The sequence below is a fragment of the Rhinatrema bivittatum genome, chromosome 5 (genome assembly GCF_901001135.1).
Source record: "Rhinatrema bivittatum chromosome 5, aRhiBiv1.1, whole genome shotgun sequence".
Classification (NCBI taxonomy): Eukaryota; Metazoa; Chordata; class Amphibia; order Gymnophiona; family Rhinatrematidae; genus Rhinatrema; species Rhinatrema bivittatum.
The window spans coordinates 348,670,005-348,695,703 of NC_042619.1; the positions used below are offsets into that span (position 1 = coordinate 348,670,005).

General features: G+C 41.7%; 1 protein-coding gene across 5 annotated transcripts in view; it reads left to right on the forward strand.

Annotated features, from left to right (window-relative positions):
- The window catches only part of LOC115092987 (homocysteine S-methyltransferase 1-like), a 51,490-nt gene that overhangs the window by 2,318 nt on the left and 23,473 nt on the right, over positions 1-25,699 (forward strand). For 2 of the 5 annotated variants that reach the window (XM_029604532.1, XM_029604534.1), the window contains exons 2-7: positions 2,231-2,298; positions 3,916-4,082; positions 6,903-7,006; positions 10,568-10,729; positions 14,514-14,719; positions 18,394-18,470. In XM_029604532.1, the coding sequence (XP_029460392.1) occupies positions 2,231-2,298; positions 3,916-4,082; positions 6,903-7,006; positions 10,568-10,729; positions 14,514-14,719; positions 18,394-18,470 (784 nt within the window). Of the gene's footprint in view, positions 1-2,230; positions 2,299-3,915; positions 4,083-6,902; positions 7,007-10,567; positions 10,730-14,513; positions 14,720-15,103; positions 15,341-18,393; positions 18,471-21,932; positions 22,811-25,699 lie in introns of those variants that run through there. The other 3 variants (XM_029604533.1, XM_029604537.1, XM_029604536.1) reach the window with 3 other exon arrangements.

Genomic DNA, 25,699 nt, shown 5'->3' on the forward strand with positions numbered 1-25,699 from the left:
TAACACACGTTGCCAGTCATCTGTTCTACGTTTATGATCGACTCCAGAGGCTGAAGCCACCTGTTTAAGAACATAAGATATGCCATACTGGGTCAGACCAAGTGTCCATCAAGCCCAGTATCCTGTTTCCAACAGTGGCCAACCATTTTGAGATGCTAAGGAAGCAGTGCAACACATACTCCGTTCTGTCATTCTAGTGGCTCCGGAATGGCCTCGCAGACCGTGGTTTGCGGACCTCGTGAATCTAGCCACGGACGGTCCCTTACACCTCTGTCATCTTTCCCATCTTCTTCGGCAGGGTCCCGTATTTTTCGATCAGGCGGATCGCTTCTGTCTAGCGGCCTGGCTTTTGAACGGCGGAGATTAAGGAAGAAGTTATATCCACTCTATTGCAGGCCAGGAAGCAGACTACCTCACCTGCTTATGTCCGAGTATGGAAGGTTTTTGAAAATGCTTGTGTCACCCCGGGTATCCCGTCTCGTAAGGCTCCGGTTTCCTAGGTCCTTTCTTTTCTCCAGAACGGTCTCACCAAGGGGTTGTCATTCAGTTCCTTGCAAGTGCAAGTCTCCGCTCCCGGTTTTCTCTCTTAGGTACCATTGACGGTTACTCAGTGGCGGCTCATCCAAATGTCATCCGTTTTTCTCAAGGGAGCCAAGTACTTGAATCCTCCGGTCCGGGCTACTTGTCCCTCATGGAGTTTTAACTTGGTTCTCCGGGTTCTCTGCGAAGCTCCTTTTGAACCTTTAAGGAGGGCTACGCTTAAGGAGTTGACTCTCAAAACCGTCTTTTTGGTGTCCATTTGTTCAGCCAGAAGAATCTCAGAGCTTCAAGCATTGTCGCGCAGAGAGCCTTTTCTACGTTTTTCAGATTCAGGGGTATCCCTTAAGACGGTACCCTCTTTCTTGCCAATGGTCATGTCTTCTTTTCATGTCAATCAGTCCGTGGAACTTTCGGCTTTTTCTTCGTCAGAAGTAGCAAATACAGCTGGGGGTGATCTGCGGTGCCTCGATGTGAAACGGGTCTTGCTTTGTTACCTTCAGGTTACAAATGAGTTCCGGGTCTCTGACCACTTGCTTGTTCTGTGGAGTGGGCCAAATAAAGGTAATAAGGCTTCCAAGGCCACTATCGCGCATTGGCTAAAGGAGGCCATTGCATCGGCTTATGTCTGTAAGGGTCGGCCCGTGCCGGAAGGCTTCAAAGCTCATGCCTTACGGTCTCCGGCTACTTCTTGGGTGGAGAGTCAATCGGTCTCTCCGCAGGAAATATGTAGGGCAGTTACTTGGAAATCCCTGCATACTACTGCTCGTCATCACCGTCTGGATGTGCAGGCTCCAGTTTTTGGCTCCTTCAAGCGGCAAATTCTTCGAGTGGGACTATCTCGGTCCCACCCTGTTTAGGGAAGCTTTGGTACATCCCACGGTCTGGACTGATCCGGGTACGTACAGGGAAAGAAAAATTGGTTCTTATCTGCTAATTTTCGTTCCTGTAGTACCACGGATCAGTCCAGACACCCGCCTGTACTAGATCTGATACATTTGCTCAAATGTTCTGACTCTTTCTACAGGTTTTTTCAATTATCTGATTTGTTGTCTACTATTACTAAAGGCACTGGAAGCATCTAACAGATGAAAATAAAATTGTATGCAAGAACGTTTTTATTCATACAGAATCCTTTCAGTTGTTCACTTGTTCAGTTTGTTAGTTTTTTCTTATTGCTTGCTTGATCTTTGGGAAATTATATCTGCTTTGAAAGTACTTTATACTGAAGGGTTACAGGATGGGCTCTGTCCTGATATAGGATACCCTCACAGTTTTGATCTGTCTCCACCTGCTGGACAGGAGGCTCAACCCACGGTCTGGACTGATCCGTGGTACTACAGGAACGAAAATTAGCAGGTAAGAACCAAGTTCCAGAAAGTAGGAGCAGCGGCAGAGAAAGCACCCGCCTGCATATAAGGGCCAAGTGAACCTGTCGAGCCAAAGGAATGCCCAGAAGACCTCGTGTAAGTTTTTTACTACACGTGAAGCCAAAATTATGTGCAAAGTCCACTTCGTGTAGGAAAAGGGAACGTTGCTTTCCTAAGACCGAGGAGCAAAAGGTGCAAAAGTTGCCATTTTTATATGCCATGTTAGCTTTGCAATGTTAAATGCCCTTTAGTATATTTGCCTCCTCCCTTTTTACCTGTTAATTTGTTGACAATTTGTAATTTTTATTTTTTTTTTTGTCAAGGGAGACCCTCTTTGGAGTGCCAGAATCCTTCACACCAACCCGAAGGCTATAAAGGACGTACATTTGAGGTAAACCCAACCAGTAGTATTTATGCAAGAGCGTTGTGTCTTTAGGTAAAGCAAAGAATTCAAAGCCTTGTTTGGAGGGGACCTTATTGTGTTTTCAGTCGTATAATTTCTGATTAAATCCCTAGTATTCAAAAATCTCTGAGGAATTACCTGTGGGCCCCCTCTTGCATTATTATTATTTCTTTTTAATTTTCTTTACCTGTTGGCTATATTTTTCTTTAAATAGCAGCTGTTTATAGCTCGGCTGTTGAATCTGTTTTTAAAATGAATTATAGGGCTGTTCTTGCTTGATAAACCTGCTCCTTGGAAACAAATTGCCGCAGTGTTTTTCCCTGAGGATTACAGCACAAAAAAAATAATCAGTCCTACTACAGGAATTGTATCTTAGGGGATGGGGGATTAGCACATCCAAACCACCCTGTGGCTAATAGCGCTCATCAAATGTAAATTCATGCAGATGAGGCTATTAGCTAATCCCCCGTGATCGAATACATTTTCTGCGCAGCCAACGCGCCCTTACAACGCAGCTAATTTTACGCCAGCGTAAGGGAATGCCACGCTCGAGGGAGCATTAGAAAAAAAAGAGAAATCCTGCTTTCTAGGACTCCTCCTAATAGTATCGTCGTGACACTAAGTAGGAGGGAGCAAACAGAGCAGTATTTAGTAATGGACGCTCTTAGAGCGCCCGTTTTCCCAACCCGCTTGACGGCCACTTCTCCTGTGTGCCCGATGCCGAGGAGGTGTTAGGGATGCACATTTTTTCCCTAGCGCCTCATTTAAATATTAAATCGCACACCCAGGAGAAGTGGCTGGGCGCACGTTAGGGAAGCGGACGCTTAACACCGAGCGCCCGTTTTCTGCGCACAATGATTGCATTGGCCCCTAAATGTTAAGAGGCCTCTCTAGCCCAGTCAGATGTATTAGAATATTACAATATCTTAAGAAACAGAATGCACAAATGTCGACGTTCTGACATGAAACACACATGGCAAGAATTAAGTACCAGAAAGTGGGGTGGTATTGGGTTGGGCAGGTAACACGCATATCTCATAAGAGGGATCTGTGTATCGATTCACAAGGCTTTCCCATTTACAATAATTAGTTCATATAAAGACCCGGATGACCTGAAGTGAGTTCAAGAACAAATCCAAACCAGTGAAGGACAAATGAACACCATCTTCCTGAAAACTCTGACCCCAAATCCCAAGACCACTCGTGCCGAATGTGATGACCACCCATCCATCTTGGCCACGAACCAATCTGTTGATCGGCCTTTGCCCTACTCCTACGCCAAATTACTCATTTCAGAAGGCCTTGCGATTATGTCGGGCCAGGAACAAGATTGAAATAAACATCAAATCTTTCCTGACCATGCTAATAAATTTGCATCCGGACATCTTGCCCCAGTCATTCCCCCCCACACTGTTTTCTACTGGGTTTTTTTTGTTCGTTTTAATAAGCTTTGATAAATTCCCTAGTAAAATAAAATCTAAAATGGAAGCCTCTATGGATTAATTGCAGGGTATATTGCACAGTTAATTTGAATGAAGACACTGAATTCAAACTTGTGAGGGTTAGGTATTTGGACTATGAATATTATTAAAATGTATCTTTCAGATTTCTTCAGAGTGGTGCAGATGTCATCACCACAGCGACTTACCAGGCCAGCGTGGAAGGCTTTAGCAGACACTTGGGACTGAAGAGAGCGGAGGCGGCTGAACTTCTGCGGTTGGCTGTGAGTGTTGCCAAAGAAGCTGCAGAGGAGTTCTCTTGCCAGAGCTCGGGTAAGACTCCGTGGAAACATTGAATTTTGAGAAGTACGCAAATCCAGTGACCTGGAACGTCGGCTGCAACGCAGAAAACGTCATTGGTATATGCAGAGAGAGATGTGAGCGTATCAGTACGGGGCTGGTATCTGTGTAGGCCCAGGGGTTCTCAACCTTTTTTTTTTTTTCTTTTTTCTGTCGGGACGCACCGGACCCATGATGTTCACATGTGTGATACGCTGAACACGTGACTGTCACGGGGCTAAATGTAAACATATGCATCTGCAGGGAGCTCCCGAATCCCAATAATGGGTGCAGAGCAGAACTAGGATATTTCTCCACACAACACACCGTACGAGGAAAGATCTCAGTAACAGCAACACTAACTCTGTTTAGGACTAGTCACAAACAGGCCGATACAGTACAGTGCGCTCCGACGGAGCGAGGCCATAGATAGGTTCCCTATGATACGGAAGTTTCTGTAAAGCTGTATTGCTATACATGATAGCTAGGTAGTGTTGGGGGTTTGCTGGTGGTTTAAATTGGGGTGTGCTCTAGATTGCAAGACATCAATGGCCAGGGTGTTTTGTAGAATGGTAGACTCTCAGTTGGCTGGTAAGAGTATGAGGGGTGGGCTCAAACATCGTCTTGAGCTCAATGCAAGGCCCGTGAATGCATAACTAAAAATGCTTCATGACCAGTATTTCCTGTGAGCCAGAGAATAAGCAAACATGAAGTTAGTGTACAAAGGTTGCTTGAATAGACATAGGCAGGGCCCTGTAGAGTGGCAGAGCAATAGTTTGACCAGTGATATAAGCATTCCATTTCAATTACTTGTGGATATCTCCCTGATGATGATTTTATGAACCTACCCGTGCTCCTCCTCCCAGAACTGCCACTCCCTTTCTTTCCTTCTGAGTTCCTGGGCCTTCTTCTGGAGGTCCTCAATTTATATAGAGAAATAGGAATACTAAGCAATTTGTTCTATATTGCTCCCTATTTGCCTCCTACCATCCACACCCCCACTCCATATTACAACCATTGCCAACCCCTTATTACCCACAACCCCAACCTCCCAATTGTAACTACAACACCCCATAGCCTACTCCCATCTACCCCAAAGGCTCATCTGCACCCCCTTCCTCTCTATTAAGCCCCAGTAATATCCACCCCTACTACATTTGACCCCAATACTTCCCCACCCCAGTGCCCTATTGAGCCTCCAATAACCCCAAGCCATACCCCCACCACCATTTGATCCCCCCCCCAATACCCTCCTCCCTACCATATATAGAGATCCCCCAAATATCCCCACCCACATTCAACTTCCCACAATATACTCACTCCTGGGCGTAGTCTGCTCCATGATTGTAGAGGGCCTAGAAGTCTCTCCAGGCCCCCCTTATATAGGCATTGTGCCTCCACACTACCTCCTTAGAAACAGCGTGTGTTCATGCCTCGCTACTAGGGATGCCAGTAGATAGACGACCTTAGTGTTGAAATTTGGCTGGCATGTGGGGGAAGCCATTTTGGAATTAACCTGCCCTGGAAGAATTGGAAATTCATGTGCACATGGAAACATCTATTTATTTAATGTTTTTATAATTTTATTTTATTTATCTATTTTTATATACCATTGTTCGGTTTCGCCATCACAACGGTTTATAAAGTTATGAAGTTTAACAGTGTTTTCAAAAATATAGATTATAACATTATGAACTAGGTTTATAAATTAATCAAGAACATAATACAGAAATTAAATCCGCAAATCCACAGATTCTTCAATGCAGAGTACATCCAACATTCATAAAATAATAAAAACATTTTAAAGCAAACTAAATATAACACAAATAAAATAAAATACCATTAAGATGTACATGCATATGGTTTAGCTTTTTTTCATACATTTGTGCACGCATGTGAGTTCACATACATATGCATGTATGTTTTCTATAAAAGGTAGCCACATTTTATATCATGCAGCTCCATATACACGCATATAGTAAAATTTGAATATTCTCTGATGCATGCCAGGTAACTCGAGAGGTGTAAAAACGTTTTTACTACTATACCCCAAAGTGCCATCTCTTAGAGGGGAATTTTTTCAGAAGTTCCCTACTAAATGCTTGGGAATCATTATATTTGTGTCACTTGACCAAGTTGAAATTGTTTTGAAGAATAAGTCTGTCCAGATATGGCATCTTCTGTGTTAGAATGCCAGCGTCCCTAGCACTATGTAGGGATATTATTGTAATTCATGGTTTCCTTTCCTTTGGTTTTTTTTTTTATTGTGAATTAGAGTTGATGCTTTTTGTTTCATGAGATTTGGATTCTAGGATTGTATTGTGGACTTGAAGCTAGATGTTTTTTTATATGTTTATTTCTTATTAATGTTTGGTTTCTGATTTGCGAGATACTTTCAAATACTTGTTTTCTTATGAGAGAGAACACTTCTTATATGCACTTTTCTAAATGCATAAATAAAAGAAATTACAGAATTTCATTCTACTTGGTGCCATGAACAGTCACATAACCCACTTGTGTGACTGGTGAGCTGTTGTCTTCAGAGAACACCTTACAGTGTTACTAACTTTGTTTTATTTTAGATTTACTTCCTAGCTCTGGCTTTTATAAGCAGATGAGCACTTAGGGTTTTTTTGTACTAAAAATGAGCTAGTAGGACAGATTTTATGATTTGAATAAATATTTTTCCCAGTATCTCTGAACCTGCATAATACGTAGACCATACTATACATTTGTTGACATCCTAAATTGCACATGATGTAATAAACAAATAGCATTAAAGAGCGTGTTTTTATATGTACGATTCCCTTTTAGAAAGGAAGAGCATTCTAATTGCTGGTTCAGTAGGTCCCTATGGTGCTTTCCTGCATGATGGCTCAGAATACACAGGACACTATGTAGACACAATGAGTCTGGAGGTATAGTAAGAAGTATTTTTATGTCTCCTCTCCTTTTCTTTAATACTTGATTATATGCTAATATTACACCTTTATCATGATGATTAACATAAGATCACTTACCATGCAACTATTTAACGGGACAAAATAAATGTAAAAGTAATTCAAATATTTTAGACTGTGGACTTTTTTTCTCTTGTCATTAATTTAATCAGAACCTTCTTATAAAAAGGCTCCGGGGATGTATCCAACCAGAATCTGTCAGTCTATACATTCACCCCCACTATCTAAGCAGGCGTATTTATTATGTCATAGGATATAACTCATGGGCCTGACCATGAGTATAATGAGTGATGACCATGAGTGGCCTGACCATGAGTAGTGAGTATTGCGGAAAATCTGTGGCGCAATACTCATCACCTGTGACGCATTAGCAAATTCTTCTGTTTCCGGCAGACCTCGAATCCTAATATTGGAATGGCTTGAGTGGATCTCCAAGTCCTCCATTTTAAGAGCCATCTCTTCATTCACCTTACGCAGCTTAGAGACCTCCATGGCTAGTGAATTCATACATGCCGCCTGTTCCTCAACCTGCACCTCTGCATCCTCCATGCGCTTCCCCAAATCAGGCATATCAGAACGGAAGTCGGAGACCATCTCGTGGAATTCTTCTTTTAGTGATTTGAATATCTTGTTTAATGTCCATAAACCATTGTGGAAATCTTGTTTAGTATGTATGTCATCTTTACCAGCCACCCCTGTAATATCACGCTCATCAGGACCTACATCTGACATCGCTTCCGCAGGCCTCAGGCAGACTGCTCAATTCCTCGTACCGGGATCATCCCGCGTTGAAGGAGAACTGCTTGAGATCAATAGATTTTTTTTTTTTCCTTGGTTTCCATGCTCTCCAATCATAGAGCTCTCTGTTCTGTCAAAAATATCCATGTGCACTATTCGTTAATGGGGTTTTATTCAAAAACTTGTGAGGAGAAGCTGAGGAGAAAATAGCTCATATGTCCATTTTGATCAGGTGACATCACTTTCTCCATATGCAGATCTTCTTTCCCTTTGCTAATCACATTGTTCCCTTCTTGTTGCATATCTCTAGCTCTCATCTGAGCATATATTGACCTCAAAAGAAGGCCCATGGCACATGAGTGCTCACTGCACTTGATGTCATAGGGTATCTTCTCTTCATGCTTACATAACAGTTACCAAACAGTAAGTAGGACTCCTGTCAGGTTCTGGCCCCAATATGAAGGATCTTCCATACACTACACTGATGTGCCCATATGCAAAGCTAGAGAAGGACCAGATGGTCCATCCAGTCTGACCAGCAAATTTCTTATGGTAGTATCTGCCGCTCTGTTCAGGATACCCCCATGTTTTTCTTAAGGTAGTAACAGCCACTTCGTGCAGTTACCCCCAAGTCTTATGATAAGGGTAGTAATATTTACAATCAAAACCAAGCAACTGTCAAACCCATAACAAATTACTACTAACAACATTTTTACTGGGTGAGGAGCCTTCTTGATAATTCAGATAATGCTGCTTAATGTTCTTTGCTTTGGGACTTGACCATAGAAGCCGTCCTATGCTTTCTTTCCTTATTTTGCATGCTACTCTCATTAAATAAGCTGTCATTCTAGATCATATGTACCTGGCAGATCCCAAAGAGTAGATCTGCTTCTTGTTATTCACTCCCAAGGAAAGCAATGACTTTCAATAGTCTACCTAGCTAATAATACATTATTACTACTTAACATTTTTATAGTGCTACTTGATGTATGCAGCGCTGTACAAACAAAACATAAGACAGTCACCTAGACAGGATTATAGACAGTGCTGGGGAGGAGCCGGCTGTCGTATACAGAGAGAAGAGGACCCAGGACAGAACCCTGAAGCACACCAATTGATAGCAGGATGGCAGAAGAGGAGGATCAGTCAGAGGAAACACTAAAAGTGTGATAGGAGAGGCAAGACGAGAACCAAGACAGGGCAGAGTCCTGAAATCCAAGAAAGGACAGAATAACTAGGAGTTGGTGGTGATCAACCAACTCAAAGCAGCAGATAGGTCAAGGAGGATAAGGACTGAGTAAAGGCCTTTAGCTTTAGCCATAAACAGGTCACTGGAGACTTTTGGAAGAGTTGTTTCAGTTGGATGTAGAGGAATGAAGACTGGCATGGATAAGAATGGCTCGAGATGCAAGAAAGTCAAGACAGCAGCAGTGAGCAGCACATTCAAGTAGTTTGAAGGCAAAAGAGATGTTAGTTAGCAGAACAGGTAGGGTCCAGTGAGAGAGTTTTAAGGTAAAGGTGACCTGGTTGAGAACTCAAGATTGATTTTTGTGAATCTCGTCATGGAAGTAGTCAGCCATAGTCTCGACAGAGAGTGAAAGGGGAGTGGGAGAAGGAAGTTTGAGGGAACTGAGTGTGGCAAAGAGACAGCAAGGGTTGGATGCAAAAGAGTTCTTCAGGTGGATGTAGTAGTCTTGTTTGGAAAGAACAATAGCAAACTAGAAGGTGGTCAGCATGAATTAGAAATGTATGAAATCTGCATGGAGATTTCCTCTGTAAACTTGACTTGAACCTCTTTTAAATCCCGTTATTCTAGTTGCCTTGACCATGTCCTCCAGCAAGATTCCAGAGTTTGACTGTGTGCTGAGTATAAAAGTGTTTTCTATGATTTGTTTTGAATCTGCTGGTTGTTAGTTTCATGGAGTGTCCCCTTGCTTTGGTATTATTTTCCTGCTCCACCCCACTCATTATTCTATAAATGTCTATCATGCCATCGCTTTTCCAAGATGAAGCCAGTGTAGCCTCTCTTCATTGGGAAACCATTCTATCATTTTTGTTGCCCTTCTCTGCACCTGTTATGTCTTTTTTTTTTTTTTTTTAAATGTGACAACCATAATTGCACACAGTACTTAGTGTGGTCTGACCATGGATCGATACAGAAGCAATATGGTATTTTCCGTTTTATTCTCCATTCCTTTTCAGATCATTCCTATCATTCTATCTTTTTTTGTTTGGACTGTTGCTGCACACTAAACGGAGGATTTCAATAGAAATTTAATAAGAAAAGACGATCTGGCCTAGGCAGTCTGCCCGTCCAATGTATTGTCCGCCATGACTCCTGACTCCTAATATGGAACCCAGCATTGTGTACCTGGGATTATTTTTTTCCCATCTGCATTATGTTGCACTTTTCCACACAAAATTTCATTTTGTTTGTTCAGATGTCCAGTCTTCTAGTCTCACAAGGTTCTACTGCATTTCCTTACAGTTCACTGCTGTTATAACAGCCTAGAATAATTTTGAGGCATCTGCAAAATTAATCATCTCTCTTGTTCCCTTTTCAAGATCATTTATGAATGTTAAATAACTCTGGTCCCAGTATAAATCCCTGAGGGACTCCAAGGACCTTTCTATCTTGTGGGTTCCAGCAGGATTAATAGCGTATCACAGAAAAATTGTGGATGATTTTACAGTATGGCCTATAATGCTGTAATATTTTGTACAAACTCTGAAACCACAGCAAAATAACAGAAACAAACTCTATGCTTCTTCCTGTTGCAGGAGCTTAAAGCCTGGCATCGTCAGCAGATACAGTGTTTGGAGTCTGCAGGCATTGACCTCATTGCCATGGAGACTATTCCCAGCCAGAAGGAGGCAGAGGCCTTAGTGGACCTCCTCCGAGAGTTTCCGAATATTAAAGCTTGGCTCTCCTACTCATGCCAGGTAATTAACCTTTTAGTCAGGTAGATGAGACTCTTTTTTCCAGCATCAGTCTCGGTTGCACCTTAAACGATAGCTTTGCATCAAGATAAGCCCATGATTGACATGAACTTGCATAGGACCTATGTTAATGACTGTTGACCTTTGAGCTGCTGTTAAAATTGGATGACTAAACTCCAGTCTGTTATTGATGGCAGTTAGTACTTTATTTTCCATTTTAGCTATTCTTGTATATACTGTATTCTTATCTCTACGCCACTGTTTTCACAGGTTAAGCAAGCAGATTTCAATCTCATAACACTCTCTGACCATGCCTCAATTTCAATGAGTTTATGATTGGGCATTCCTGGATCCAAAGCCTTTACATGTCAACTGAGCCCCTCTTCATATTATGACAAGGAATTTTGTGAACAGCTTAAAATTAAGTCGCAAAATTACATGTTAAATAATGCTACTCCTGGTCACCGCATCTCAAAAAGATATAGTTGCGATGGAGAAGGTACAGAGAAGGGCAACCAAAATGATAAAGGGGATGGAACAGCTTCCCTATGAGGAAAGGCTGAAGAGGTTAGGGCTGTTCAGCTTGGAGAAGAGACGGCTGAGGGGGGGATATGATAAAGGTGTTTAAAATCATGAGAGGTCTTGAACGAGTAGATGTGAATCGGTTACTTACACTTTCGGATAATAGGACTAGGAGGGCACTCCATGAAGTTAGCAAGTAGCACATTTAAGACTAATTGGAAAAAATTCTTTTTCACTCCGTGCACAATTAAGCTCTGGAATTTGTTGCCAGAGTATGTGGTTAGTGCAGTTAGTGTAGCTGGGTTCAAAAAAGGTTTAGATAAGTTCTTGGAGGAGAAGTCCATTACCTGCTATTAATCAAGTTTACTTAGGGAATAGCCACTGCTATTAATTGCATCAGTAGCATGGGATCTTCTTAGTGTTTGAGTAATTGCCAGGTTCTTGTGGCCTGGTTTTTGGCCTCTGTTGGAAACAGGATGCTGGGCTTGATGGACCCTTGGTCTGACCCAGCATGGCAATTTCTTATGTTCTCTAAATATCTCAAGCCCTATTTTGGAATGCGGATAAGGCAGTAATGAGGGGAGAAATCATTGCCTATACAGGCCAGAAAAACAAAGCTCAGGATGCTGAGATTTTGCAACTACAAAAGCAATTGGTGTTGGCAAAGTCTTCACACATTGTACGTTAGAGGTTAAGGATAGGTTGGATTCTTTTAGGAAAAGTTTGAATCATTTGTAACATATACAGGCTCTTTGATCCATGCACGCTTTTAGAAGTTAACTGTATCGCTTTGGAATAGTAAAGCTAAACACGATATACTGGCTTTAAAATATAAGCAAAAGGTAGACATTAATATACACAAAGTGATGCACATTCTAGTAGATTACTATTCAGAGCTAAACTCTGTCCAAGTTCTGAGGAGATATGAATGAAGTTTTTTGAAAATCTTTGTATGCCTCAGGCCACAGGCACAAACATTAAATGCACCTGTAGCAAAAATGGAAGCTGATTTTGCTATTAAAGCCTTGAAACTAGGGAAAGCATTGGGCATAGATCGATCGGGATCTGAATGTTGCAAGATTCTGCATGATTTGATCTTTGACTCAGAAAAATTCTTTCAGAGAGCCAATCCATTTTTAATTACTGTTTTCTCCCAAAAAAGGGAAAATCCATTGTATCCTGATTCTTTCAGGCTTATTTCGCTAATTAATGTAGATGTTAAAATATCGGCAGCCATTTGGAAAAAAGGTTACATGCAATCGTAAGGGTTGGTATGGAGTAAATACTGTGCATAAGTTAATTGAAGCCAGTTAAACCTCTCATCAAGATGGGCTACGTCTAGGTCCCTCACCCTGTGCTTAATGCCATGCTACACTGCCTTGAGTGAATGTTTACTTTCAAAAAGGCGGTCAATAAATCATACTAAATGATGAACAAAGGATAATAGTTTAGATGCAAAAAAAGCCTCCGACAAGGTGCAGTGGAAATCTGTTATGATTTTTGGGTCAGTATGGGATTCAGGGTTCTTTTCAGTGGATTCGAATATTGTACAGCTCCCCTCAAACATGAGTGATTGTTATTGGTCAGATTTCTTGTCTTTTTTTCATTACAACGCGGTATTAGGCAAGATTGCCCACTTGCTGCCTTGTTATATGCAATATATTAACAATAGAATCTTTTGATTCTCAAAATTAAAGTCATTTCATCTGTCCATGGACCTAAACCGAGGAATCTGGAGAACAAAATATGGGGGTATGTTTGTAGAAGACATGGTACTATTTTGGGGCAGTTTTGTATCTCTTTATGACATTTGGGAGTTTTGCAGGACTGATGATTAATTTGAATAAATCTGAAGCTCTGCCCTTTTGAAATTACACTCAAACTGAATGGAAAGTGCCTTTCCCTTCAGCTGGGCTGCTTCATAAGCTAAATACTCTTTTATAGGCAGCATGTAAGAACAGGCTTCAGCTTGATCAGAATGATCACGCTCTCTGTTTGGTAGATACGGTCTGGCTACATAAGTGCCTATAGTAGAGCCTACACAGAATGCAAACAGCTAAAGATATTAGCAGGTTGTGATCTATGACTATAACATTTATTTGGAGCTCTAAGGAGGCTGGAATTAGTTATCAGAAATTAGTGAGACCTTAACTATGGGGGATTGAAGATGCCAGACATTAGATTTTATATTGTTGCTTGCCAATTGCCTTTTGGTTGGGATGGATGGATTACTAACCGCTGTGCATATTGTACCCCAGGGATAGCTGAATCTAAGACTGTTCCATTCTTGCCAATAAGCATATTACATATATCTGATACAATTCCCAATGCTGCATCATAGTTATATTGATACTGTCAGGTAAATATGCTGGGCATTGCTGATTTGGCTTTATCTCTTAAATGTCATATAAAACAATGTATTTTGGTGCAAAAGTTTGTTCTTTGTACCTTTTTGGGAAGATATATTGGAGGTAATTTTCCAAAGCATTTGCGTGCTTAAAATGGGGTTTACACATGTAAAAATGTTCTTTACATTTGTAAGTGAGGTTTTGAAAACTGCCATTGACTTGTCTGTAGGATTTACCCACATGAGTGCACTTTAGGCAGGTAAATGGCTTTTGAAAATTGCTACAAGAGTAGTTACATTTACATTTCCTTTTGAAAATTGTATCCATTGTAACCTATTCAAAACTTTACAGCCATTCATCCTCTCTTTTCGGGTAAGCTATTATTAGGATCATTGGATGTCTCTAAGGGCTACACAAAATTTGTCCAGATAGCTATTCTAATGGCCCAGTTTTGAAGTTTTGGCTTAAGGATATTTTGCCACCCATTGCGCTTGGGGTATCAACAGATGTCAGGTTGAATGCGTTTGGAGAGACTGGATGTAGAGTATTCACAATGTTTAATTGCTAAAGACTATGTAAAAGCATAGGGAAAACCTTTATACTGTGTTATCAAACCCAATTAAAGAAAAGTTACAGGATCTACATTACCCTATTATATGGAAATAAATTGTAAGTCTAGGGCTCCAGTTTGGTTATGAATGGTGCGTAAATGTGGAATGATTCCACATTCTATGAGGTTTTGATTGGTTAAAAAAAAAATGATGCGATGCCTTCCCGGCATTTGTTATCATTACCAACTGTACTTCTATAGTACTTCCTTTTGATTTGCTATTAAGAATCCTTGTTCATATTGCATTGTTATAAATAAAGCATTAAAAAAAAAATAAACCTCACAAATGCTTTAAAATATCTTTTAGGATGGACAGTGCACATCACATGGAGAAAAATTTGAAGAAGCTCTCAGAGTAGCAGCTAAATCAGATCAGCTGGTGGCAGTGGGAGTGAATTGCTGCCCTCCAAGTTTTGTTAGTCCTCTTCTGACTTCTGCCAACAAAAGCAGATGTCTAGGTATTGACTGGATTGTTTATCCCAACAGTGGAGAGGCCTGGGATCCTCGTGACGGGTAAGCATGAACACAGAGCAACTACAGCATTATATAATCTGTGAGATGTTTGTTTTGAACTTTTATCCAGATTGTACAGGTTTTTGTTGAGTAATTTGTAAACTGCCCTGAACAGATACTTCTCAGTGGTTGTGATATATACAGTTTTTAAAATGAGCATTTCTCAAAACTTGCTAAACAGAGATAAGCTTCTGAAAGCTCCTCTTCAAACTTACAGGAAGAAGTATTCTAACCAAATCTTATGTAGGTTTCTAAACCTTTGTCCCTTTCGCAATACCTCTTCTGCTGTACCATTCACGTCAGGTGATAGTGTCCAGGCCTTAAATATAGACAGATTGAAAACTGCCCTATACCATTTTTCTCCTCTACGTGTTTCCATTACAGTGAAATTGCACAAATCCACCCTCAGACCATGTCACCACTGCCATCTCAAAAAGTGCTCTATTGACTCCAGCCAAAGGACCAACAATGCAGAATTTACAGACCAGGTGGTTTGGGACTGCATCAGCAAGTCATCTGTACAAGTGGGCATTCGTATATTACAGAGAGAAACCATGAAATACAAAAAAAGTGCCTTTGTAATAAGCCTTGGTCCAGCTGGAGATGTCTCACACATCAGGCAGCAAGAGGGTCATTATGAAATAAATTAAATGGACAACATTTTGGGTACTTGCCAGGTTCTTATGGCCTGGATTGGCCTCTGTTGGAAACAGGATGCTGGGCTTGATGGACCCTTGGTCTGACCCAGTATGGCAGGTTCTTATGTTCTTAACATCACAGTCAAAGGAAAGTCACACCTTGCCTGGGGCCTTCTAGCAAGGAGCTGATGTGGGAGCTCTAAGAGCCCTTGTAAGCTTTCACTGAAACTCCTTAGCAGAATAGGCCACAGGTTTACAATGCAGCCACAATGAGAATCAACTCACGCACACACACACTGCAGGCACAAAGCCTGCAATGTGACATCCCTACCTGCACGAGACAACTGCAAAATGCTTGGCTGACACCTTGTGGAGACAGACCAACAGGCGGATGGAAAGATGGCCAGCTTCCTTCCCTGAGCCAGCTGTACGAGTTACAGCCTAAAATTAAGAACAGCCTTGTCATTGAGCACAAGGAGACTGCTAGTGGAGACCTTTTTATTAAGAGTTTATACCTGTAATGGAGACACAGGATACATACTCAGCAGCTTTTCACCTAAAGTGCCCACTATGACTCCTCTCCTCTCACATGCTATCCTTCTATGAGTCAGACAAAGCTCGTGTTGTCCTGCAAAAAAAGAAAATTACTGTCTGACAATCAGGGAATCAATTCTGGAACACCCACTCTGCATTTAAGTAATTTACTTAGGGCAAGATCTCGACTTACAGGCAAAGTGCTCGATGATTCTTCAGCGAACGTCTCTGTGTTCTTCTGATGACACACGGAGGGACAGGCTAGATCCACTGGGATGCCACACCTGACATCAACATTAGTGCTTACCTGCTGCACATCTTAACCACTGTGTGAGGTTCATTCGGCATCCCCTCCCCCCAATATTATCCCAACATTGGAATCTACTTTTCAACAAGCCAGAGGTGCTGGGTTATCACAGAGAGAGTGGATGAGAGGGCCTCATGGTACCTCCTCTGTGCTAGTGTCCTACAGTAGGTTGAGCCACAGAGGTGAGAAGCCATGGGTAGCAGCTACAACCTGCATCAACTGAACAGAGAAAGCGCTTGTGAAGTGCTGGCAGCTGACATTATCATGTGTTGCACTAGTCTTAGCTAGGGAGCTAGCCTTTAGCCATGCTACAGCCTTAGGACTGAAATGTTTGGTGCTACTATTAGAAAACATCACAAGGCTGACCCAAGAAACTTTGAGACAGTTTAAAACTTCCCCTGTTAGTGTATGGCATTAGTCACAATGAGAGTCCAGACATGGCTCACCAACTACATATCACTAAAATCTCTTAACATAAGAACATGCCATACTGTGTCAGACCAAGGGTCCATCAAGCCCAGCATCCTGTTTCCAGCAGTGGCCAATCCAGGCTACAAGTAAGGATAAGATAAAAGACTTGAAAGTCGTGATCGGAACGTCAGTATAAGATAATACTTTATGCGTCATTTAAATCGTACGAATCAATGTGTATTTAGTAATAATGAAATAATGTTATAAATTGTTTGAAAATATTGTTTGAATTTTTTGGGCCATAGTATCTATTTGTGTTTTGTTACATTGTTTTTATAGGAGTATGAATGGTGAATGGATGATATGTGTGAATTAGATAGGTTATATAATTGATATGACTAAAATATAGAGACTATTTTTGCACAGACAACATATTCTCTGAGTATGTTATATCAAAAAGGATAGAGACAGGATGGAGGTGGGCCAGAGATGGGTGACTAAAATGGTGTGGGGTCTGTATCGGAAGACCTATGAGGCGAGGCTGAAGGATTTGAATATGTACACCCTAGAGGAGAGGAGATGCAGGGGAAATATGATACAGACCTTCAGATACCTAAAAGGTTTTAATGATGTATGGACTTTTGAACCTTCTCCATTGGAAAGAAAACCAATAGAACTAGGGGTCATGAAATGAAACTCCCAGGGAGGACGACTCAGAACCAACATCAAGAAATATTTCTTCATGGAGAGGGTGGTGGATGCCTGGAATGTCCTTCGGAGGAGGTGGTGAAGAAGAAAACAGTCAAAGAATTCAAAGGGGCATAGGATAATCATTGAGGATCTCTAAAGGCTAGAAGACAGAAATGAGATAAAGTTGCTAGCACGGCGGTTACTACCCTTAGCAGAAAGCATGGAGATTACTACCCTTAACCAATATGCTTTGATGCAACTCCAACATTGCTCTCTGTTTCAATGGCAGGGGAAAAGGGGAATTGGACTTAGCAGTCAGAGGGCCTCCAACTTTTACGGTCTATGGATTTGATGAGCATGAGGGTAACCAGCACAGTGCAGCAGTTACTACCTTTTAATAGCAGCATGGGATTACTACCCTTAACCAATAAGCCTTGTTGCGTTTGATGCAACTGCAGCATTGCTCTCTGCTTTGGAGGGGGGTGGGGTCTGAAAGAAAAGAGAAATTTGGATTCAGGGACAAACACGAGCCATGGCTTTTTTTTTTTTATAGTTTGGGGTACTGAAGCTAAGATATTTAAAAAAAAAACCAGAGGACTGCTTCTACAGTCGAGTCCATAAGCAAAGCACGTCAAGCAAAACTGGCTGATACATGGGGGTAACCTACATGGCACGGCCGATACTACCATGGGAAGCTTGCTGGACAGACTGGATGGACCAGCGATTCTCTTCTGCCATCATTTCTACATTTCTATATTTCTATGTTTCTTAGAAGAAAAAAAAAAGTGAAAACAATTATCCCAGGATGCCTTGGGTCTAAGGGACCAATTGGAAAAAGAGAACCACTCAGAGTAAGGAAATGCAAAATAGGAAATGTCCACTAAGAAAGTTAAAATCAGAGTGCAGCTAATATGGATTTTATTACACATCCTGCAGTGAAACTAAGGTAAGTAGTACAATCACAGAACACAGCGTGGCAGTGCAACCAAGGAAAACATACAGTATAAGGTAACACTGTGTGTGCAGAACAAAACAAGTGCAATTGTACTGTAAACTAATGAGCAACTTTCTGTTCCTTTTCTTCCTACTTTTAGCTGGAAGGGAAGCAGCACTGAAAAACCTCTTGCAGCTTGGGCACCAGAATGGGTTCACCTGGGTGCCAAATGGATTGGTAAGAATTCAATTTCTATAGTTTTCTTTGAAACTGGAAAATCTCACAATGAGAGGGCATTGTATGTTTGCAAGCAAGTAATGTGCCCGCCATTGGATAACGGCAGGCCCGGATTTGGGCACAGGCAATGTGGGCAACTGCCTCCAGTGCCCACATTGTGCACGGAACAGGAGAGAGACCTTGGGGTGATTGTTTCGCCGACTTCAGATCATTAGACGCTATGTGACAAGGCGATAGCTAAAGCCAGAAGATTGCTGGGCTGCATAGAGAGAGGAATAACCAGCAAGAAAAAGGAGGTGGTGATCCCCTTGTACAGGTCCTTGGTGAGGCCTCACCAGGAGTACTGTACTCAGTTCTGGAGAACGTATCTCCGAAGAGACAGAGACAAGATGGAGGCGGTACAGAGAAGGGCGACCAAAAAGGTGGAGGGTCTTCATCAAATGACTTATGAGGAGAGATTGAAGAAATATGTACACCCTGGAGGAAAGGAGGAGCAGAGGTGATATGATACAGACTTTCAGATACTTGAAAGGTTTTAATGACGACAAACCTTTTCCTTTGGAAAAAAATCAGCAGAACCAGGGGTCACAATTTGAAACTCCAGGGAGGAAGATTCAGAACCAATGTCAGGAAGTATTTCTTCACGGAGAGGGTGGTGAATGCCTGGAACGCCCTTCGGAAGGAAGTGCTGAATACCAAAACTGTGAAGGATTTCAAAGGGGCATGGGATAAACACTGTGGATCCATAAAGTCTAGAGGATGTGAATGAAAAGAAGAGGCATGGGAGTGGCTTGCGGGAACGACGGCTACTACCTGGAGATGAATATCCTTATTCAATAAACATACACACGGTAAATGCGACTCCAACATTGCTCTAAGCTTCAACGGCAATGAGGAAATGTGGAAAAAAGGATTTGCATTCCCAAAAAGGCAGGGAGTAGCTTGCTTGTTATGGCGGTTACTACCCCAAACCAAATAAGCCTGATACTTCACTTTCAATACATATCCAGCATAGCTCTCTGCTTCAGTGGCAGGGGAGAAAGACCGATGCTTCACGCATATCCAGCATAACTCTCTGCTTCAACGGCAGGGGAATGAAGAAAAGTGAATCTATATTTATTTATTTATTTAACATTTCTTTTATACCGATATCCGTTCGCACATCGTATCGGTTCACAGTGAACAAAAAACCATTGGGCAGTGCCCGTACATATAACAGATAACATAATATAATATGATGAACTAGGCAACATATAAATAATTTTTGGGAGGAGCCCTTACATATAACAGGCATCAATGGGTAGATGCTATGGACTATAACTATAACTATATACATGATAGTGCAAAGTACAAAATCAGCAGACATAAAGGCGTTCGTACCAAGATATCAGTATAACATTCATAGGGGGGGTTTTATGTAATAGGGGGTGAGATGGAGTAGGCTTGCTGAAAGAGCCAGGTTTTAAGTTTCTTTTTGAAAGTGGGGGTATAGGTCTCTATGCGAATATCATGGGGCAGTGAGTTCCATATGGTGGGGCCGGCAAGAGAAAAGGCTCTGTTAATAGTGGAGGAGAGTTTAAAAGATTTAATAGATTGGGCACGGAGTGTTCCTTGGAGAGCTGGGCGTGTAGGTCTCTTGGAGGTAAGAGGGGGGGGTTAAGCCAGTTGAGGTTGGAATTTACTAGACTCTTATGTATGATCGAGAGTGTTTTATAAAGAATTTGTGACTGTATAGGGAGCCAGTGTAGTTCAATAAGTGTGGGGGTGATGTGGTCTCTTTTCTTTGTGTTTGACAATATCCGAGCGGCGGCATTTTGTAGGAGTTGAAGTGGCTTAGTGTGTGTTGCAGGAATGCCAAGTAAGAGCGCATTACAATAGTCAATCTTCGATAGAATAATAGCTTGGAGGACTGTACGGAAATCATTGAAGTGTAGTAGGGGTCTGAGTTTCTTTATTGTTTGGAGTTTAAAATAGCAGTCTTTTATGATGGATTTGATGAATGGTTTAAATGAGGTGATTATCAATAATAACTCCTAAGTTATTATCAATGGTTTAAATGAGGTGATTAAATGAGATTTAAATGATTTAAATGAGAGGTATTATTTAAATGAGGTATTATTTAAATGATTTAAATGAGAGGTATTATCAATGGTTTAAATGAGGTGATTATCAATAATAACTCCTAAGTTATTATCAATAACAACTCCTAAGTATATAAAGACAACAACCAACAAGGACTGAATTACATAGTCTGGGTAAACAAATAAGCATGGGTGTAGCTTGCTTATTGTGGCGGTTACTACCCCTAACTAAATAAGCTAGATATTTCACTTAGATGCAGTTCTAACACTGCTCTCTACATTAATGATGGGGGTGGAAGGGAAATAGAACCAAAAGGTTACTAACAGAAGTATGAGGAAAAAAAAAGTGCAAAGCTTACTGGGCAGACTGGATGGGCCGTTTGGTCGTCTTCTGCCGTCATTTCTGTGTTTCTATGTAAGTGCCAAATTTTGATAGGCATCACACACTTGGTGCTGCCCGCCTCTTTCCTGTTCTTTCGTATGAACTGCTGCAAGATCTTGAGCTAAACTCCGCGCAGGCTCTGTGAGCCGGTGCTTGCACTCACAAACCCTACAGCACTCTGCCTTTGGCACGGCAACAGGAAACCCAAGCTGGAGCAGGGAGCACGTACACTGGCACATAGTTACCCTGCTCAGTTTAGCTCCAATTCTTGCCACACCTTGGATGAAGAGGAGTATTTCTGGAAGTGATGGGAGAGGAGAAGGTCTAAGAAAGGGCAAGATCTGAGCAAGGGCCCTGATGATTTGGGAGTGGGAACAAATCATCTCCAAACCTTCTCCCGCCCAGTCCGTACGGGTGCCTAAACTTTAAATCTGATCCAAGGTAACTGGAGTCATAATTTCTGATTTTTTTTTTTTTTTTTTTTTTAGTACAAAACAAACTTCAACAAGTCGAAAGTCTTCTCGTCCAGCCTCAGATCAATTTCCTGAATGTTTTTCGGCCTTTAGGCTGCTGAAAAATGGACTTACATACCTTGGGATCTATGTTCCCAGAGATTATCACAACCTTTTTTCTAAAAAATTATATTGAGCTGATTGGGAAAATTGAACAGAATTTGCAAGACTGGGAAGAGCTGCCTTTGAGATGGGTGGGTAGAATCAGGCTTCTGAAAATGAATGTGATGCCCAAGCTGCTGTATCTTTTCCACCATATTCCATGCTCTATTCCAGCACAGGTGTTCTGATCTTCATAACTGGAAGGGAAAGTTTATCTGGAACTATAAAATGGCTAGGATTAAATTAACTCAAGGGGGAAACCAAACAAATCGATTGAAAAACGAAGGCTACCAATGTGAGCAATAATTTAATTAAAGTAGTCTTCCGTTGAAATTATTTAAAGTTTAAAGAAGACACTTCACATGTATTTTACCTTTCTCTTCAGCAGCTCATTTGATCCGGAAATCGATCGTACGTAATTGGCATGTTTTACAACTTCTCGATGGCTTTAAAGACCCCCCATGAATTACATTCACGAGAGGATCGAATTTATGTGACCATCTGGTACATTCAGATTTTTCCCAAAGTCCAGTCCAGCAATCTTTTTTCAGGCTCACACAATGCCTGAGGGACATGTTCAGTCTGTCACGTATCAATGAATACTTCAGGCTTTAAAAAAAAAAAAAAAGCCACTGCCTTTTTTTCTGCATTTAAAATATACCACGTCATGTAGATCTACAGCGGTAGTATACTTAATGCAATGTCCATGCAAATAATTCTATGTTGGAAAAACCTCTCACATGTTAAAAACTAGGATGCATTGATGTGCCCTTCTACATCGCAAGGAAGGTGCTCCTTTAGTGACCCACTGTGAAGAATTTGCCCATAATTTTGCATCTCCTTCTGTTATGCCCAGGTTGGATTGCATCCTGGGGTCATGTCAAAGCTTATTCTGTAAGAGCCATAGCAGCACAGCCCACTTGCAAGCAGGTCCCATGGAGAAGATCTGCAAGTCTGCAATGTAGAGTTCTTTCCACACATTCACATCTCACTATTGCTTGGATAGGAATAGCCGAAGGCAACAGTAGGTTTGGCCAATCTGTCCTTTGAGATGTAGAACCCAATGCTCTCCTGCCTAGGGCCTGAGACTGTCTCCTCCTCTTGTTACTAACATCACCATTGTTGGCACCTGGTTGGAAGTCTGTTAGTCCCCTTATATGTTGTGAAGCAACCTGTAGCTAGGTTATCACCCATGTGTGAGGTCTATCATCCTGTTTGTCCTCCAAGAAAGCAGAGTTGCTAACCTCATGAAACCTGCCCATCACTCCGTTGAGTTGGGTTTCTCCTAGTTTTTTCATTTATATATAATTCTATATTGTGACTGGAGAGGGACCCCCATGTGGATGAGTGATATAGGGCATGCTCAGTGGCCAAGTCAAAATCCATGTCTGGGCACCATCTGATGAAGTCATCCATGTGTGAGAACTAACATCCTGCTGTCTTTGGAGAACTACCTTTTACAGGAAAGCAACTCTATCTATCTTAGTGTATCCAGATAAATAGAACAGTCTAACATGATAAATCTCCCTTGGCAACTCTCTCAGACAGAAAATAAGTCCCCCCACCCCCCCAACTCCTGCTACTCTTCTGTGTAATATCCCAACTTCCTCTGAATAAACCTTTCCAAGATTATTCTCAGCCCATTCCCACTTCTATTTAAATCTTCTAAAATCTTTCTAACAACCTCCCATTAGATATCTGTACCTTGATATTCCTGCCAAAATGAGGTTGCTTATGTCTATGGTGCTTTCTCTTGCACCAGATACCTTCAGATTTCCAGATATGAATTATCATCCATGTGCCTCGTGGTTGTACCCACCAGGTTTGAGATGAAAATATAACATAGCAACGATGGCAGAAAAAGACCAAATGGTCCATCCAGTCTTCCCAGCAAGTTTCCTAAGGTAGTAACTGCCTCTCCATACAGGTTACTCCTATGTCTCTAGGATGGTAACTGCCATTCCGTGTTTGTTACCCCCAAGCCTTATGTTAAAGGTAGTAATATTTACAGACATGCTGCTTGGATATGCTTTGCTTTTAGTCTTGGCTGTAGAAATAGTTCTGTGCTTTTTCCTGACTTCTGTGTATCGGTATCATAGACCATAAAAGTCCGGGCCCAGCATTGGCTGTTGTCTGATTCTAATTCCCCTTCTCCTCTCCTACCACCATTGACACGGAGAGCGATGTTGCAGTTGTACCAAAAGCATCATGGCTAATCAGTTAATGATAGTAATCCCATGCCTTCTGATTTAAGGGTAGTAACTGCTGTTCCATGCAGGTTACCCCATGCACCTTTTTATTAATTTCCAACCTGTAACGTTTAGGGATCCATAGTGTTTATCCCATGCCCTCTTACCATTTTCAATCTCACTACCTCCTTCGGAAGCGCATTCCAGACATTGGAGCCAAGTCGTCCCCCCGGTGTTTCATTTTGTGATCCCTAGTTTTGTTTTAACCCCTGGTTCTCCTGATCATGAGCTCCTTTTCTGCAAATGTCCAGGCAGTACACACTCACATTCCTTTCTACACGGTTGTTCCAGTGGCTTCAGCTCTCTGCTCCACTTCCACATGGCCTCTCAATGATCTATCTGAAATACCATCATTACACTTCCATAGGCACCCTCATCCTACATACGTCTAGTCTTAGCGGGAAGCAATGCCATAGACCAAAGGACAATAAGCATCCTTGGTGCAAGCGAAAGCATCTCCCTCTACTCTCCAACCTGTGTCCTCCAACAGCAAAAACCCCACATACAGTACGTCCAACAAATGTCAGTCACAACCCTACCCAAACGCCCTTCTCTTCCGCAATCAGCTTCACCCCAAGTCATAAAATCCATAGCAAAGTTTAGCTTCCAAACCTGTTTTTAAAACTCCCCATTCTGACCCTCCAAACCTTGCTTTTGCAGTCTCAAAGAGAGTAACGTTCCTGGCAGGTGCCACTCTGTTTGGCCGTATTGATGAGCGCATACTGCTTGCCACACTGTCTCAGACACTTTTCAACATTCATAAAGCTTTTTTTTTTTTGGTAAGTCTATCAAGAAATCCTGAAAAATATAAATACATTTGTCATAAAAAAAAAACCTGTTCCTGTTTCTTCCTTGTGGCTCACGTGACTTTTACTTAATCCTTGAAGTTGTGCAACTGTAAAATTATCGCCCTGTGTGCTATGTCCACTTTATTCCTTCCAGTGGGAGTCTGTAATGTCATGAACTTCAGCAGCCATTTTGCAATAAAAGGTGGAGTCACTTCCCTCTATACGTTCTGGTATTCCAATAATTCTGAGACTATTGCGGATATTTCAGTTCTCAAGATCATCTACCTTTTCCAGCAGCATTTAATTTGATTTCTCAAGTCTATTTTTTGCATTGTTCGGGCCATAGACGTTTCCATCTCCTTGATTCTCTCTTGAAGATTATCCAAGCACGCTGACGTCTCACCTACTGTTGATACAAACTGCGCAATTTTATCTACAGCGGAATCCTGCTCAGCATCCAAACTGTTACGAATTTTGGTGCCAGTTGTGCTCATAACTTCCTTTACCGTGTCAACCATTTCTGCAGGGATCCCGGATTCTGCCAAGCACTTGTTCTTCAACATGTGCTCTTCAGTCAGCGCTGCTTTCTGTCTGATCGACTTTCTGACAGATTGTTTTGGGGGTTGTTTTTTTTTTAATGTATTTTATATTCCGCTGCTCCTTGGTCACTCCACATCATTGGTGTGGATCTTTTGGCTGTTTCTTTAGTTATTTGTGAAGGAGGGTACAGGAGGCAGGCTCAGAATATCCAAGGCCCACCTTAAAATATACACCAGAAGGGAATCCTGGTCCCAGGGGATAACAAGCCAGGCTCAGAAGGGGAAGATAGAGGCTCCAGAAAGGCATAGGAAGCAGGAACTACATGAAAACTGTGTGTGAGAAAAGTGATAGTTAATTTCATTACTGCAGAGGTAAGCAGCCTTTTCTCGGTTTATCTTTGTGTAAATGTATCATTTTTGTTTGCCTGAAGAATAGCCAGAGTCTAGACGCCTCTTGTGCAAGGCTTCCTGATCACAGAAACTTATGCAAGGGTAGTACCACTGCAGGGCCTATGCGTGTGTGCTGATTCACAGGCCTCATGGCGACTTCTGCTACTAACACCCCAGCTGAAGGTT